This window comes from Nesoenas mayeri (genome assembly GCF_963082525.1).
Source record: "Nesoenas mayeri genome assembly, chromosome: 25".
NCBI classification, from domain to species: Eukaryota; Metazoa; Chordata; class Aves; order Columbiformes; family Columbidae; genus Nesoenas; species Nesoenas mayeri.
In genome coordinates this window covers 5,330,964-5,347,266 of record NC_137549.1, presented here as the reverse complement: position 1 = coordinate 5,347,266, position 16,303 = coordinate 5,330,964, and the positions used below count along the sequence as shown (strand labels likewise).

General features: G+C 62.8%; 2 protein-coding genes across 2 annotated transcripts; one reads left to right on the top strand and one right to left on the bottom strand.

Moving 5' to 3' along the window:
• Positions 1 to 9,478: 9,478 nt before the first annotated feature.
• NR2C2AP (nuclear receptor 2C2 associated protein) lies at positions 9,479 to 11,188 on the top strand. The gene is made up of 6 exons (XM_080359257.1): positions 9,479 to 9,524; positions 9,788 to 9,834; positions 9,973 to 10,063; positions 10,161 to 10,266; positions 10,546 to 10,614; positions 10,903 to 11,188. Exons 2-6 carry the CDS (start codon positions 9,794 to 9,796, stop codon positions 11,016 to 11,018), a joined length of 423 nt encoding a protein of 140 aa, XP_080215383.1. The 5' UTR covers positions 9,479 to 9,524; positions 9,788 to 9,793; the 3' UTR covers positions 11,019 to 11,188.
• Positions 11,189 to 11,601: 413 nt separating this feature from the next.
• Positions 11,602 to 16,090, bottom strand: RFXANK (regulatory factor X associated ankyrin containing protein). The gene is made up of 10 exons (XM_080359128.1): positions 16,012 to 16,090; positions 15,573 to 15,781; positions 15,337 to 15,402; positions 14,636 to 14,716; positions 14,291 to 14,356; positions 14,040 to 14,140; positions 12,977 to 13,102; positions 12,516 to 12,582; positions 12,258 to 12,338; positions 11,602 to 11,933 (listed from the first exon to the last, which is right to left on the bottom strand). The coding sequence occupies exons 2-10, from the start codon at positions 15,772 to 15,774 to the stop codon at positions 11,875 to 11,877; spliced, it is 849 nt and encodes a 282-aa protein (XP_080215254.1). The 5' UTR covers positions 15,775 to 15,781; positions 16,012 to 16,090; the 3' UTR covers positions 11,602 to 11,874.
• Between the last annotated feature and the right edge of the window lie 213 nt (positions 16,091 to 16,303).

Below are 16,303 nucleotides of genomic sequence, written 5' to 3'. Positions count from 1 at the left end.
GGACACCCCAGGTTGGTGGCACGCGGGTTGCTGGGGGCTGCAGGGCTGTGTGGCTCTGGCTGCAGTTGTCACCTTCCCCGACATCAGCATTTCTGCAGGTTTTGCTTTCACAGCAGGGACGGTGCCGCGGCGGGAAGGGCCGGACCCACCAGCAGCACCCGCTGCTCCTTGGGGACACAGGACCATGGGCAGAGGGGCTCTGGGCTCCCCCCACCCCGGGGACAGGACACACAGCCCAGCCTGCGGCTCCCTTGGGGACACCCAGCTGGCAGCCCAGGCCTCAAAGCACGTGGAGACCGTGTCCCCAGTGGCACCGCAGCTCCTGCTATGGGGACAAAGAAGGTCCCCCCAGCCCCTCAGCAGACCCCTGGCTGTCCCCCAGCTGTCCCTGTCACCAAGCCTGGCCCCACGCCGAGCCAGCAAAACTTTCTCCCAAGGTCAGGGCGAGCGGCACAGCTGCCTCCATCCGCGCTGGTGCCACCACACGCGGTGTCCCCAACGCGAGTACACCCACGCCATGGGGCTGGTGAAGCCCAGGTAGTGTCTCCTCAGCCTGGGCACCTTGTTAATTATTGAGACCGTGTCCCTCCCACCTCCTCGTGATCCACTGACCCACACTCCAGCTCTGGCAGCCTGGAGCTGGCACGGCCATGTCCCCAACCCTGTGGCATCACCAGGACCAGACCCAGCCACATCCTGGCTCCCACCAGCACCACCAGCCCCTGTGCCAAGGGGGGAGCAGCACCAGCCACATCCCTCTGGAGCAGAATCCAGCCAGGGTCCCCATGGAAGGGGGCTGTGGGCTCAGCCAGGGACATCAGGACATCATCATGCTGTCCCCAGTGGTGACAGCGGGGCGAGGAGGGTGGCACGAGGAGCCATCGCCAACCACGCTGCGATGAGCTTGAGGGGCTGAATTTCACGGTGTGGGGGTCTCTCTCTGCTACAGGCTCAGGGCACAGCGATGTTCCTGGTGCCATGCGGCTGGATGCCCTTGGGGACAAGGTGCATGTCCCCGTCCCCCCAAGCAGCCCAGCCCAAGGCGGGGGAACGGCAGACGAGAGAAATTCAAAATAACACCAGTGCAAAGCTGCACCCCCCGCCCGAACCAGGCGAACATTGTCACATCTGTCACTAGCTGTCACCTCATGAATAATTCATCTGCCTCATGAATATGCAAAGCCGGGGCTGGTGATTAGCTCCAGCTGAAACGGAGCTTAATTCCTCCCAGGTCATTGGGTGCTGGGATGACCCGGCCAGTTTTGGGGTCTCCTGTCACCCCAACTTCCCCAAGCCATGGGCTGGGACAGGTGCGGCTGCGCACCCCAGGGGCCCCATGGAGCAGAGGGGACGTGCGGGACAATGTGGGGGACACGGGCTTGGGATGAGGGGGAGAGGAGGGGGGGCACTGCCCACCCACCCAGGCAGCCTGACCATGGGTACCCCCACCCTAGGGGTGCCCCCGGCTGCCCCTCAGCCATGGCACAGATCCTGTGACCTCTGCTGTCCCCACAGGTCACTCTGCTCCCCCAGAGCACACGCAGCCCACCCACCCAGCATGTCCCCCCCAGGGCGGGCCTGATCCTGCACACCCCTGCACGCAACCCCACCGGAGCGCCCCCCCCGCAGCATCCACCTCCCTCCCAGCACCACGATGCCCCCGCCACCCCAATGGGGAGGGGGTGTCCGCCGAGGGCCCCCCCGGGGCTGCGCGGCCGTGGCGGGAGCCCGGTGACGGGGCCGGCTCCGCGTCCCCTCCTCTCTGCCCACAACAAAGGAATTCTGCAAACCTCGCTGCCGTCACATCTCACAGGCAACGTGATGCTTCCCGCTCCCCCCCAGCCCGCAAGAATAAATTAGCACCTCGGAAAACTGTGATACCATCCAATATGGGCCCTTTGCTGGGTGCGATTTTTATTAGGCAGACAGTCTGCAGCCTTTATTTTAGAATTTGCTCTGCTTTGTAATTTTTTGTCATTATTATTATAATTCTTTTCCCCTGCTTTTTGTCTCTCCCCGGGAAGCTGAAAGCACCACGGGAGCCCCAAAGCTGGCGCAGCATCGTGACAAACCCCCAGCCCCATCCCTGTGGATGGCTCAGCCGCACGCCAGCGACTCCAAAAGCAACACTGGTGCCCAGCACCGGAATCGGGCACAACACCGGGCCAGTGGGCCTGGCACAGTGCCAGGTTTGCCGAGCCCCCATGCGGGTGTGGGGGCCCCCAAGCAGCTACAAACCCCTCACCGGTACCCATGCCCCCATCCGTCCATCCCAGAAGCTGTCCGTCCATCCAGTCCGGCCTCACCAATGTCCCCACGCTGGGACACACCGGCTGGGGTTCATCCTGCCCGTGGTGCAGAGCAACCCCTGCACTGCCTGCACCCCAGTAGCACCCCAGGATGCCACAGCCGGGATGCAAAACTTCTTGGATCACTCCCTGCTCTGCCAGTGTCCCTCAGCCCTGCCTGTCCCACTGGCCCTGGTGACAGTGTCCCCCAGACTGTCCCTGTACCAGTTCCCCAACATCTCTCAGCCCCAGTCCTAGTATCCCCAGCCCTGAGAGCCGTGATCCCCACAGTGTCCCCCTGTTCTTCCGTTCCCAGTGTCCCTCATGTCCTGCTGTCTCCATAACCTCCGTGGGCCAGCTCAATTGTACACCTGCCCCAGTGTCCCCAGCCCTGACCTCAGCATCCCTGCCCCTGAGAGCCCCAGTCCCCTCAGTGTCCCCAGCCCTCAGTTACAGCATCTCCCCAACCCCAGGACCAGCGCCCCTCATCCCTGCCCATCCCGGTCCCCACAGTGTCCCTCAGCCCCGACCCTATTGTGTCCCCCCCAGCTCCCGCATCCCTCAGCCCCGTTGTCACCACCGCGTCCGCCAGCACTGACAGCCCCGTTGTCACCACCGTGTCCCCCAGCCGGGATCCGTCCCGCTCCTGCCGTAGCGGTGCCAATGTCCCCGTCCCCATCCCCGTGCGCTCCCGCCGGTACCGGGCACCGCAGCGGGGGCGCGGCGCGGGCGGAGCCGGTACCGGAGCCGATGCCGGTACCGGAGCCGATGCCGGTACCGGAGCCGATGCCGGTACCGGTGCTGATGCCGGTGCCGCACGTACCTGGGGCCGTTCTCACGGCGCGCAGGGGCTCATCGCCGCCGGTGGAGCCGAGCACCCTGCCGGCACCGGGAAGCTTAAAACCGGGGTGTGGGAGGGGGGCAGCGGGCCGGACCTCCCCGGGAGGGGGCCGAGCCGGGCCGGGCCGGGCCAATCGCGGCTGGCGGCAGGCGCTGCCCCCCCGCCCGGTGCCGCCGGTGCCGCCCGCACCTGCCCGCAGCGGCGGCGAACCCGCGCCCGCTCCGCGCCCCGCTGCGCTGCCCGGCGCAGGGCGAGGGGCGGCCGCGCATGCGCCGCCCCCCCCCCCCCAAAACCAGAGCCGCCCCCCCTGGTGGGGCCGCCCCCTCCCCATTGAGTGGAGGAGCCGCAGGCATCGCACCCCCCACAGCCGGGGTTGGGTACCTAGAACTGGGGGGAGCGTCCCTATGATGGGGGGGGGGGTCCTTTCCAGCCCCTCCGCATCCCCATCGGGTCCTTTCCAGCCCCTCCGCATGTACCGCACCCCCCCGCATCCCCGCACTAAGAGCTGGCTGCATCCAAGCAGCGTCTCCCAAAAGGGAGGGCACCCTCCATCCCCTCTGTAGCCCCCCCCACCAAGTCACTGTGGGTCCCCTCTCTCTTTCCCTGCTCTGGCAGGGGATGTCCAAAAGCGGGGAGCATCTTTCAGCCCTTCTGCACCCCAAAATCCACTTCAAGCCATACAGGCTGCATCCAGCAGCATCTTCCAGCCCCCCTGCACCCCCATACGACCCCGCATGGAAGTGGGGGCTGGAAGTTGCTGAGGATGGATAAAGGCTTGAAAAAAATCCAAACAACGCCCCAAAATGGGTGAGACACTCCAGGGAACTGCAATATGAGAAACGAACCCCGATATTGGGGGAAAACCGTTGAGGCGGGGGGGGTCACCTTCCCAGAGAGAGATGTCACCCTGTCTCCCACGACTTGGCAACAACCGGTGATAAAAGATTCCCCCCCTCCCTCATTTTCGCCATACGATGAGTCCGTGGAAACCCGAGAGCAAAGTTCTCATTTCCGACTCCATTGTGCCTGACTTTTTCGTGGCGTTTCCTGCCTTTTGTGAACCCCCCCGGCACAACCCCGGCGTTGCCAGCGCACAGAGCTCTTCTGTTCCTCTGCTTTATGTGGCTGCAGCTGGCGTCCCCGTCCCCACGGAGGTGCCTGAGCATGGGGGGACAGCAACAGGGGTTAATGTCTCTGTGGTGTCTGCCAAGCAGGATTGGGGAGAAGGTCCCAGGGGATTTGCCAGCACCCCAATGTCCTGGCTACTTCCCGCTCCGAGAAGATCCAGGCAACTGGTGCTGCCACCCTATGGGTCTCCATCCCACTGTCCTCCTTTGGAAAGCGCACCCATGGGTGCTAGGGAGGGGTGGATGGAAGGAGGGTGCTGCACTGTTTCCATGTGTGGGTGAGCACGGTTCCTGGCGGAGGCAGGACCAGCTCCAAAACACTCACCCCGCTCATGCAAGGGCTTGGGCACCCTTTGGGGTGAAGATGCTCCTGCTGCCAGGTCCTGCGCCCACAGCAAGACCCACATTGCACCCGCCTGCTGCCTCCACGCTACCCACAGCAGCCCAACCACTTCCTCCCGCTTCTCATCTTCCTCAGCTCCATCTACAGTGCCTGATCTGCACAATGTATCGTGCACGGGTCAGGGATCCAATGGCTCATCCAGGTCCCCGGCTCCTTCCCACGCCTGGCAGCAGGACGGGGGTCCCCTAAGTACCCACATCCCATAGGCCACCCTTGGCTAACGAGCACTGGCCACGGTGATGAAGCTTCACCAGCCTTGACTCAAACTCACGATGGGTCTGTGGGGCAAACTGAGTCAACACCACTCGGGGACTCCAACCTCCCCACGGGTTCGGAGCAGGGGGGAGAGGAGGGAGCCCAGGCACCCATCCACCCTCCCTGGGGGAGACACAGGGCCCCGGCACGGGCAGCGTGGCCGATCCGCCGCCGGCCATTTGTCTTGCTGAGGAAGGTGCCGGCAGTGAGTTATCGGAGCTCTTCTCTCGAGTGGAGATAAATGTCATAACAGACACCAGGCAGCGCGGCTTATGGATGGGGATTTAATAGACACCTCTCCCCCCGCCGCTTCCCTGCGCCGGCAGCTGCTCCGCGCCCAGGGACCGTGGCAGGACGGCGGTGGGGACCAGCTCTTCTGCCAGCCGTGGTTCGGAGCCCCAGTGTCACCGTGGCTGGGCCCTTCAGCTGGGAGGTGACTTCATGGGATCCCTGTGCCCCCAGTCCAGCCTAGAGCCCTGACATCCCACTTTGCCCATCCCTCCATTGGGTGGGAGAGCCAGCTCCGCCTGGCATGGAGGGATATCTCCATGTCCCCACCTTTGCCCGGCCTCAGGGACCCTTCTGCACCCCTAGCCTCACATCCAGCCCATCCTCACAGCATCGCCCCAAAACCACCAATGGCTCCATCCTGAGCTGCTCCCATGAAGCAGCACCCGCCATCACCAGGTCCCACTGCGCCCCGTGTCCCTGACCCCAGCAGGGACAGGCCAAGCCCCCAGGGTGGCACCAGTTGGGGTGACTCGGTCCCTCGGTCCCACTCAACTCAGCCCTGGCCCCGTTGGGTTTTGCACCAGCGTCTGCTGGGGTGAGCAGGGACTCGAGTGTCTTTTTGAGGCAGAACGCTGGGTTTCTGGTGAAATCCTGCAGCAGTGTTGCCGTGACGACCCTCCTGCAGTTTCCATCCAGAGATGTTTTCCTTTGTTGTGACAGGGACGAGGAGAAGCGGCTGCCGGAGACTGGGGTGCGTGACGGCGATAGCGAGGGGGTCCCACCGCGAAGGGCCGGGACCCACCGCTGCCCACTGAGAGACTCAGGGGGGCTCCAGCTCTGGCTCCCATGTGCGGCTGGGGGGTCCCTGTGGCTCCCTGGTTTGACCCCAGCCACCCAGGGGACAGCAGTGTGGCCAGGACCCACACGTGACACGAGTTTAATAGGTCTCAGCCAAGTCTCGCTCTCATCAAGAGCCACAATAGAGAGGTGACGCAGTCAACTTGCGGCATGGGGACAGGCGTGGGGACACTGCAGTGTCCTGAAGGGGATGGAGGGCTTGCCTTTGTGAGAGCAGGTGGCAAAGCACACCCATCACCCCAATGACAAAGCCAGTTTGGGGGGTGGTGAGGCTGGTGCTGCCCAGTTTGGCAGCCGGGGCCGAGGCGCCGTGACCGGGGTGCTGAGCAGTGTCGCTGCTGCCGTCCCAGAGGTGCTGGACACCGGGGGACCAAGGTGCCAGGGACCCTCCCTGCATGACGAGGGGCCCCACAGGTCCCCACAGCCAGAGCACGGCTGTGTGTCCCCATCTCCGCATCACTGGGGGTGCGCGAGGGGACCCCGTCCTGCGCCCCGCAGAGTCGCTTGTTATTCCGCTCAGGTCCGCCGGTGGCTAATGAAGCTGGTTCCAGGAGAGCTGCCACATTCATCGGCAGAGCGGCTTATTAATGAGGCCTCTGCCACCGCAGCTGGGGCCAGCGCTCGGGGCACTGGCACAGGGACAGCGAGGGCGGACGGACGGACAGACGGATGGATGTTTGGTGGCAGCTGGTGCCTGTCCTGGCCGAGCCGCAGGTCCAAAGCTGGGGATGCAGCAGAGCAGGACACCCCGATCCAGGGTCTGTGCTGGAGGGTCTGGGCTGGGGGCTGCAGCATCCCCCCGGGGACACAGGGACCCTGCCCTGGCCAGGCCCAACTTCCCTCCAAACCCACCAGCAGGATGCATTGATTTTATTTTCTGTTTCCATGGCAACTGCCTCCTTCCCTTCCCCCTTCCAGCAGCCGGACCCGCTCTGTCCCCCTCCCGCAGCACCCAGCCCTGCCAGCACCCACCCTCCAGCAGGGACACAGGCTGTGACCCGGTGCTGTCCCCTCCTCCAGGGACTCTCCTGGGTGGCAATGCCACCAACGCAGCATCCGCGGGCAGCAGGACCCAACCCTGCACCCCGATGGGTGATTTTGGGGGAGCAGCTGGCACAGGATGGATGCGGGCAGGGGGGACACTCCACTCAGCACCTCTTTGACACCGGCAATAATTAGCCGGCAGGATGCTGAGCTGCTTCATTAGCCAGGGCGATAATTACCCCCCAGGCACTGCCCGAACAGCATCTCTGGTTAGCAGAGCCAAGTTCATTAATGGCACATCCTACCCGTGCACCTGCTCACGGCCGATGTCCCGCTGCTCCGGCACCCCCCATGCAGTGACACTAGTGGGGAAGACACCAGCACCGTGGGCCACAAGCCTGGTGCCCTCACCCCTTTGGGAGGAAACGTCAGTTTGTGGCTTAAAATCAGGGCTGTAATAAGATAATTATAATTATATCATTGTATACATCCCCTTCCAGAGGGACGCACCGGTCGCTACCCTGCGCAGAGCAGCAGAGATGCCACCACATTGTTATTTAGCATTAATTATGTGCCAAATCCTGCCCTTCCCGGCCCCACCGGGACCCCCCAGCCCCTCTGTGCAGGCAGGGGAATAAAGGCAGAGACACATCCCGGAGAACAGGCAGGGCCCTGTGCCTGCGCCGCATTCACCGCTAATCTCCAGCCTTTACACGGAAGTGGAAATCAATCGCCACAAGTAATTAATTAATGGTGAAGGGGCACAACACCCCCTTCTTCTTCTTCTTCTTCTTCTTCTTCGGAAGCAGCTCCCCGTGCCAACCGGGGTTGCTCAGCAAAACTCAACGCGCCGGCACCCGCCGCACAAAAGACACCAGCACCCGGTTCCTGGTGGGAGCCGGGGGGGTCTGGGTTGGTGCCAGCGCCTGGTTTGGCACCAGCCTTTGGAGAAGAACTGCGAAGGGCCCCCCCGGTGGGCGGCGGAGCGCCGGGCTGGATGGCAGCCGGGAGCCACCGCCGCCAAGATGCTCCCGGTGTGAACCAGCTGCATTTCCCACCCGCCCCGTTCCTCGAGAGCGAGGAAGATGCTGAGGCTGAAGAGCTTCGGGGCTGCAGTGCTGCCCCCTCAGCTCCTTCCAGTGCCGGGGAGGTCACTGGAGCGATATGGGGGATGGTGCTGGCAGGCAAAGGGAGGTGACATGGGCAGCAGTGGCACCAATGACAGATCCGTCCTCGACGCGATGAGCCCAGGGGCAATTAAGGCTCCTGCGTTTTTTGACCCAATTTCTCAGGCGAGGCTCAGCGGGGGGCAGACGGGGAGGGAGGAGGAGGAAGACGGAGCCCAGCACGCGTGTACCGGTGTGTGTCACCACGCGTGTGTGCACACGCATGTGCGCTCGTTGACATGTGCGTGCGCAGCCCCAGCTGGGGGCTGAGCCCCCCCAGAGCTGCTCTGCGAGGGGGAGGTGATGGCTTTGCAGCACTCCCCTGGTTTATTTTTGCTTGTGGCTGAGCACAGGCAGCCTCAGCGCGGCCGCCGTGACTCATGCAGCACCCGGGGAGCTTTGGGGGGGCTGCATTGCATCGCTGGGCTGTTTATTCGCATTGCCTCCCCCAGCAAGGGGACCAGCTGGGGATGTGGGACCGTGGCGGGGTCAAGGTTTGGTGCCCTCACCAAGCACCGGGGCACACCTGCAATGACCCGGGTTGTGGGCAGGCTCAGCAGCACCATATGCCTGAGAAGGATCGTTTCAAGCAGTTGCCACGTTGTATGTGTGTGGGGGGTGATTTGTCCCTGCAAATTTGTCACAGCTCCAGGGTCCCCCCGCCTCCCTCACAGGCTGGGGGGGCAGCTCAGCCCTGCCTGGCCAGGGTGGCTGAGGGGCAGCAGTGGTGGGGAAGCAGAGGGGGCTTGGATTTCCCAGTGCTTTGCATCAGGGGGATGCTGGGGCGTGCAGAGATGCTCCAGGGTGTAGGCATGCTGGCACAGGCAGGGATTCTGGCACAGGCAGGGATGCTGGAATGTGCAGGGATGCTGAGCACGCGGAGATGCTCCAGTGTAGGGATTCTGGGGTGTGCAGAGATGCTCCAGCACAAAGATGCTCATGCTCCAGCTTGTGGGGATGATCCAGTGCAGGGATGCTGGAGCATGTGGGGATGCTGGGATGTGCAGGATACTAGGATGTGCAGGATACTGGGATGTGCAGGATGGTGGGATGCACAAGGGCTCCCGCATCCCCCGCACTGGGCTCCCCCCCCCGCCGCCGTTCCCAGCCGCGCTCCGCCAGTGCCACCTACAGAGCTGGCGCAGGACGGCACCCACCCCCCAGTTCCCCCCAGCGCAGGGCCCGGGGTGCTGCCTGAAACCCCGCTGGGGGGCTGCAGGGGGGGCTGCAGGTGGGGCAGGGCGCTCCCGCACGCCTGGGTCCCCGCGGCGGGGAGGGCGGAGCGCGGCGGCGGGGGGGTGGGGGAAAGGGCGTTCCCGGACGCCTGGGTCCCGGGGAAGTAGCTCCGCCGCTTCCTGCGCTGGGCGGGAGGTGAGTGTGCGGCGGCCGCAGGGGATGGGGGTGTGTGCGGGGGGTCCCCGGGGTGCCCCAGTGCTGCGTGGCCCTCTCGAATGGTGTCCGGGGATCCCCAATGCTGCTGGGATGTTTCCATCGTTGTCTGGATGCCCCCAATGCTGTCCAGGGGTACCAAGTGCCGCTCAGGTGTCCCCAATGCTGTCCAGGGGTCCCCAGTACTGCTCGGGGTGTCCCCAGTGCTGCTGGCTGTCCCCATTTTTGCCCCCCTCTCTCCGCAGGCAGCGATGCCCGTGGAGTCCCTGATCTGCGCCGACACGGCCACACGGTGAGTCCCGGTCCCCGGGGGGACAGCGGGGGGACAGCGGGGTGCTGCGGCCACCACTCCCCCAGGGCAAGTCCCTCCTGGGTCCCTGCGCAGGACTCGTGTGCCAGCGCTGATGATGTCCCCACGCTGTCCCCACAGGGTGAGCTCTGTGCTGAACCGGGACGTGAAGCAGTTCGGGAAGAAGCACATGTTCGATGCGAGCGAGGAGACCTGCTGGAACTCGGACCAGGTGGGGAACAAGGACAGGGGAAGCCGGAGGGGTGGGACAGGAGCCGCGTGCGGGGACATGAGCCGTGCGACCACCCCACTGTCGTTCCTGCTTTCAGGGCTCGTCCCAGTGGGTCACCCTGGATTTCCCTGGCACCGTCAGGATCTCGCAGCTCCACATCCAGTTCCAGGGGGGATTCTCCAGCCGGCTCTGCACGCTGGAAGGTGAGGAGCCGGGTTTGGGGATGTGGGGGGGTTCCCTCTGCCTCAGTTTACCCACACTCGGATGCCACAGCTGTTTATTGTGAGTCCCAGAGGTACTTTAGCCTGAAACCCAAGAGGGGCTGAGGCCATGGGCTGGAACAGAGCGGGGTGAATTGCGAGGAGCTGGGGTTCTCTGGGACGCTTTGGGTGCAGATGGGATGGAGCAGCCGAGGCCAGGGGCAGCCGGGGGGGGGTCCCCCAGCTCCTGAGCCTCCCACCAGCTCCCTTCATCCTCCACAGGCTGCAGAGCAGGTGAAGAACCGGTGAAGATATCCGACCTGTACCCCGAGGACAGCAACGCCATGCAGATATCCTTCGCGGTGCCGCGGGCCGGGTGGGACGGCACTGGGGGGCGTTCAGAGCCACCCGTGGCTGCAGGGGGGGCCAGGGGGTGACAGCAGAGCTGCCATTTAAACACCAGACACGTGGGTGCCTGGTTTTGGCACTTTGCTACCACAACTCAGCAGTGCTGGAGCAAATCACGACATGGCCGGGTATGGTACAGTGGGGTGCGCGGCCCACGGGAACCCTCGGAGCTGTCACCCATGTGTTGTGGTGTCCCCCTGGCTGTTTTTGGTCCTTGACGGGCCCTGCACAGGTTCCAGGTGGAGGAGACGGAGCTGGACAAGCTGAAGATCACCTTTGAGAACAGCACGGATTTCTTCGGGAGGATCGTGGTGTACCACCTCGGCGTGCTGGGCCAGCGGCTCTAGGGCAGCCACAAGGGACAGCAAACCCCGCCAGCAGCTCCAGCTGCACCCCAAGGTGTGGAGAGGAGACCCCCAACCCCTCGGGATGGCAGTGACAGAGGGACACTAGTGCAGGGATCCATTTGCTGGACTTTGGCGGGACACAGCCTGTGTCACCAGCCAAATAAACAACATCCCCTCTCCTTCCCGGCTGCTCCTTGGGCACCGAGCCTGTGGGGTTTGCCATGGCCGTGCAGGTGTGTGGCTGGAGCAGGAGAGGAGAAACATTCCTGCCATGTCCTGGGGGCTCTGCCTGCCTCTGATCACCCCCAAATATCTCAGAGTGGCTGTTTTTGGCCTCGCAGGGTTTGGTGCCGGTGTCACCCAGGGCCATGCTGCGTGCAGGGAGGGCTTGGTGAGTTTATGGCGTTAAGAAGGAGTTTCCCTCTTCAAAGAGATGGCTCCAGAGAGAAATACCAGTGCACCCAGAGGGCTGGGTGGCCCAGTTCCCCTCGCTGTTCCCCAGTAGCTGGTGCTGGGATTGGGGACTGGGAAATGAGACAACGGACAGGGCTCCACACAGCTGCCCTAGTGTTTATTTCTAATAATGAAACACCTGAATGCAGACACGCACGAAGCAGCCGAGCCCAGACAGAGTGAAAATGCAGCTGCTCTGAGGAATGAGGTGTCCCCGGGTGGAGTGCGGCCACGCCGCCCTTGGGACAGGCACGGATCCGCAGGGACGGGCAGATCCCGGCATCCTCCACGTGCTCCTTGCTCGGAGCATCATCTCGCTGCCCGTTTTGGGACGGGGAGGTGAAGCCGCGTGGTCCCGGAGGAAAACCCTGCGTGGGGCTGGAGAGGCGCCGCTGCTGCTGCGTCACGGCAGCTCCTTGTTCTGGAACAGCTTGAGGATGTGATTCTCAATCACCTGTTGGACTAATGGAGGGAAGAAGTGAAACCCAGGGAAGCCAAGCCCGTTCGGGCAGGAGCTGGGCACTGTTTTGCTGCTGTTTTCCAGTGGGAGGTTGGAAAACCCCTGTCCCCATGTCCCATGTCCCAGCACAGCTCTGGTTTGGAGGGGGGGGAAGGGGAACAGGACCCATCTTGGTTTGTCCAGCTCATTTTGTCTGCTTGGCAGAGTAGGGAGCTGGAGTGGACGGCCAAAACCAGCCCTGAGTGAGGCTGGAAGCTGGGAATTGCCTGGAGGCTCTTCCAGGAGGGAAGGCAGGGGCTCCTTGCCAGGCACGAGGGGACACTTGCCTTTCTTGTGTCCCAGGGCCACCGCCAGATCCATGGGGGTGTAGCCAGAATCCGCCTCCGTCGTCAGGTCAGCGCCGCGAGCTGCAAGCGGGCAGCGGAGATCAGGGCACGGCGCCCTCCAGGTCCGGACCGGGCCAAGGGGACCCCCAAAAAGTGCCCATCCTAGCAGGGCAGCCCCCTGTGACACCCCCAGGCTGCACAGGTTCTACCCTCGAGCCGATTCGAGGCCAAGGACTAAGTGTGGATTTTCCCCGTTACCTAAAAGGGCCTCGACACACTTGGCGTGGTTTCCACGCACGGCGTAGAGCAGGGGAGTGCCGCCGTTCTGCGGGGAAATGGAAAGTGTCACCGTGAGCCTCGTGCAGGGCAGGTCCCCAGCCCACCAGGATCCCCTCGCCCAGCTCCTCGCTGGGTGTTCCCTTTCAGCGCAGCTCTGTGCAGGTTTTATTCTTGGTACACCACAATAACTTTGAAATGGCATCATTTTAAAGACAACCTTAAGTTCTGAGCGCCGCTTCCTTGTGGCCGGTAACATCACCAGTGTGAGCACCCAAGGAAACCATTTAAAATCATTATCCAGCTTAATTTCTGGAAACACTTGCCTGAGCAGGCAAACGAGCGCTGGGAGCTCTGGGAATGGCACTGCCGCTAACTCAGCCCCCGCCGCCGCGAACTCGCTGCTGCTTTTTAAAAGGAGCTTTGTGAAGCCCCCGACTCACCCAGTCGTAGATGTTGATGTCCACGTTCCGCTCCAGCAGCATGGTGACGATGTCGGTGTAGCCGCCCATGCTGGCCAGGGACAGGGCGCTCTCCCGCTCCTTGGCCAGCGCGTGGGGGTCAGCGCCCTGGGGACGGCACGGGGGTGAGTCCCGAGGGGACAAGGGGACCCTGCTGAGAGCCGGGGAGGCTGGTCATGGTCCCAGCAGGGGGGCAGAGACAGCTCATGCAGCCACAGTGACCTCTCCTTGCCAAAGTCCTATTTTAATCATCATCAAACCTCCCAGGTGAGGACTGAAAAGCTCTTCTCCAGTGTCAGTGGAACAAGCCTGATGGCTCCTGTTACTCAGTCCTGTTTCTCATCACTAGTGGCAGTGTTGCCCGCCCCGTCTAGCGATGCGTACAGCACCCGCCATCTCTTTTTTTACCGATTTATCTAGAAAACCTCCCTGTCCTCCATGCCCTGCCAGCCACAGACCTCTCCTGGACTTCATTACACCCTTTATCCATGTAGCACCTCGTGTATTTGGCTTGTCTGCTTGTGCATTTCAGTTTTGCTGCTAATTCAGTAACAGAGATTTTGGGCAGTGCTGATGAGGGATGAGTGCTCATTAATCGCTGGATGCGTGTGGATGTGGGCACTGGAGCTTTGGGGAGCAGCTCAATCCGGGGCGCAGGAGGGTCTGCTCCTGCTTACCACTCAACCGCGAGCCCAGCGCTCAAGGACGACGCGGCAATGAGTTCATTAACTGCAGCGATACCTCAGCGAGCACATTCGCTGGCAGATTATGGGGCCCCAGCGATAAACCTGATCTCAAATTACCAATAAGCAGATATTTAATTACAAACAGTTATTGCTGGCGGTGAGATAAGGCTCTTCATGCTCCTGACTTAGCTCACAGCCCAACAGGGAGCAGCATCTGCTGGCGTCTGAGCCGTTAACGCTGCAAACGTGTCGTGTTTGGTGCTGTGGGATGGTACCAGGACAGTGCTGGACAATTTGGCAGCCAGAGGGGCTAGGGGTGGGAGTTCTATCACTGGGGTGCTGCGGGAGCGTGGCCTTACCCATTCCAGCAGGTGACGGACCGTCTCGATCTCTCCGAAGGCTGCAGCCCAGATCAGCGGCGTGAAACCTCGCTCGTCGGGTTTATTGACCAAGTTCTCACCTGCACAAATGTGGATGAGACATCATAAACGGGAAAAGCAAAACCCTGTCTGCTCCCTGTCCCCCCAGGAAACCCACAAAACTAAACTGAAGGGGTTATGGAAAGGTGTGCTGCAAGCTGGGGTAAGAAGCCAAGGGAAGAGGCACGAACCTTTCCGCAGGTGCTCTTTCAGCTGGCTGAGCTCTCCCTGGGCTGCAAGCTGATGGATGGACAGTGCTGGGGACAGACAGAATTCACCCGTCAGGACAAACCTTCCCCAGCTCAGCACCCACCGTCCCTGCAAATCTGGGGGGGTGGCGACTGGACAGGCCCTTTCTGAACCCCAACAATTCTGATGGGTAAGGGACAGCGTTGGGGACAGCCACCACAGCCAGAGCTGGGAGCAGCCTGAGACCATCCTGGTGGCCACAGAATGGCATGGAGATGGAGCTCCTGTCCTGCTGTCCCTCTGCTCCCGACGTCCATCACGGAGATGCTCTGCGTGGTGATACTCACTGTCCAGCGTGGCCGGGAGGGCCGAGACCTCGTTGCCTCGTTGCCTGTTGGTCAGCGTGTTTGAGTGCTTCAGGGGGAAGCCTGTTCCGGAGAGAGCAGAGACTCAGGGCGCGTCTCCCCCTCCTGACCTGAGGCTGAGAGCATCGTGGAATCTCAGGTCTCATGCGCCTTATCTGCAGCTGTTCCCTCCTGTCCACGGCAAAAACTTAAGTCCTGCAAAAACTGGGATTGTTCCCTTGCAAGTAAAGAGCCTGGAGACTGAGGTTTGACCAACAGTGGAGCAGAGAAGATGAAAGCCCGAACAGGCTCCCGAGGAGGGGCAGAGTCCGTGTGGGACACAGAGATCCAGCATTAATGACATAATTATACACGAGATACAGCACAGGGGGATCCTCGTATTTCCTCCCCTTGAAGAGCTCCACTTGGAAACCTCAATGTGTTTCCAAACAAGAGATTTGTAGTTTAATTAGGGAAGTCCATGGAAAGAGTTTGCCACCTCTGTTTCCGCGTCATGGAACCGCAGCAGCCTCTCCCTGCAAGGTCTGGATTTGAACTTTGTCTTGCCGTGTTGTGGGAGGGATTGGCAGCAATAAGATTCTTTTCTAGCTGCTTTTGTGGGCTGAGAGACCCATAGGACCTCTCCCATTCCCGCCCATCACCAAGGCTGCGCCTGAGCGGCTCCGGGCACCGGGAACACTCACTGTCAAGGGCTGCGAGCTCGGGGCTCCTCTGCCTGTCCGAGGGCTTCGGGAGAGCATCTGCTCCACCTGCAAAACAAGAGTGGCCATTAGGGACCTCCGTTCCGCTCCTTGGGGACCAGGCTGAGCTCCAGATGTGGCACAATGAGACCCAAGTGACCCCCGGGCTCGTTGATCCTGGTTTATAGTGGGCCAGGCGCTGCAGGATCCCGGGTCTCCCAAACACCCGCAGGACTCACCGTCCGTGTGCTCCACGCGTGGCACATCCCGCTGCAGCCACAGACACCCCGTGGGGACACCGCTGTCCCCCGTGTCCCCAGCCAGCTCCTCCGCGGCTGCCGCTCCCCCAGCTCCATTTTCACCGTCCTTCGGGAGCTCCTGCCCGTCCCTGTTGTTCGGGGGGGTCCCCGCAAGGCGAGAGGCGGCTTCTTCCCCTTCCATGGGACACCTGCCGCGACACAACAGGGACAAGTCGGGGGGACATCTCCAGGGATGGGGGGGGAGGCTGCTGGGTCCCCCAGCACCAAGAACTCGCGGTCCCCAAGCTCCCGGGTGCCTGTTTGGGGTCCCCCTGCCCTTGTCCCCATGACACCGGGGGACAAAACCTCCGCTCACCGGAGCTGCCCCCGGGCCGCCGGTCCCCAGCCAAGGGAAACCCCTTGTCCCCGGACACCCCACCTTGTCCCCGGTCACCCCGGGCTGTCCCAGGCCGCCGGTCCCCGGTGCGGAGCCCGGGCTCACCCCCGGCATCCCCCGCCACAGCCGGGAACGGGGGAGTTCCGCGTCCCGCCCCGGCACTTCCCCTTCCTCCGGCCGGGCTGGGGCGGCCTCGCCGGGCTGAGAGGCGCTCGAGGGGAGCGGGGGGCACCGGGGGGGTCCCGTGCGGCCGGGAGGACAGTCCGGGGGGAGCACCCGCTCGGGGTGTGGGGGGGGGGGAGACGAGGCGGAACGATCGTTCTGGGCCGGTGTT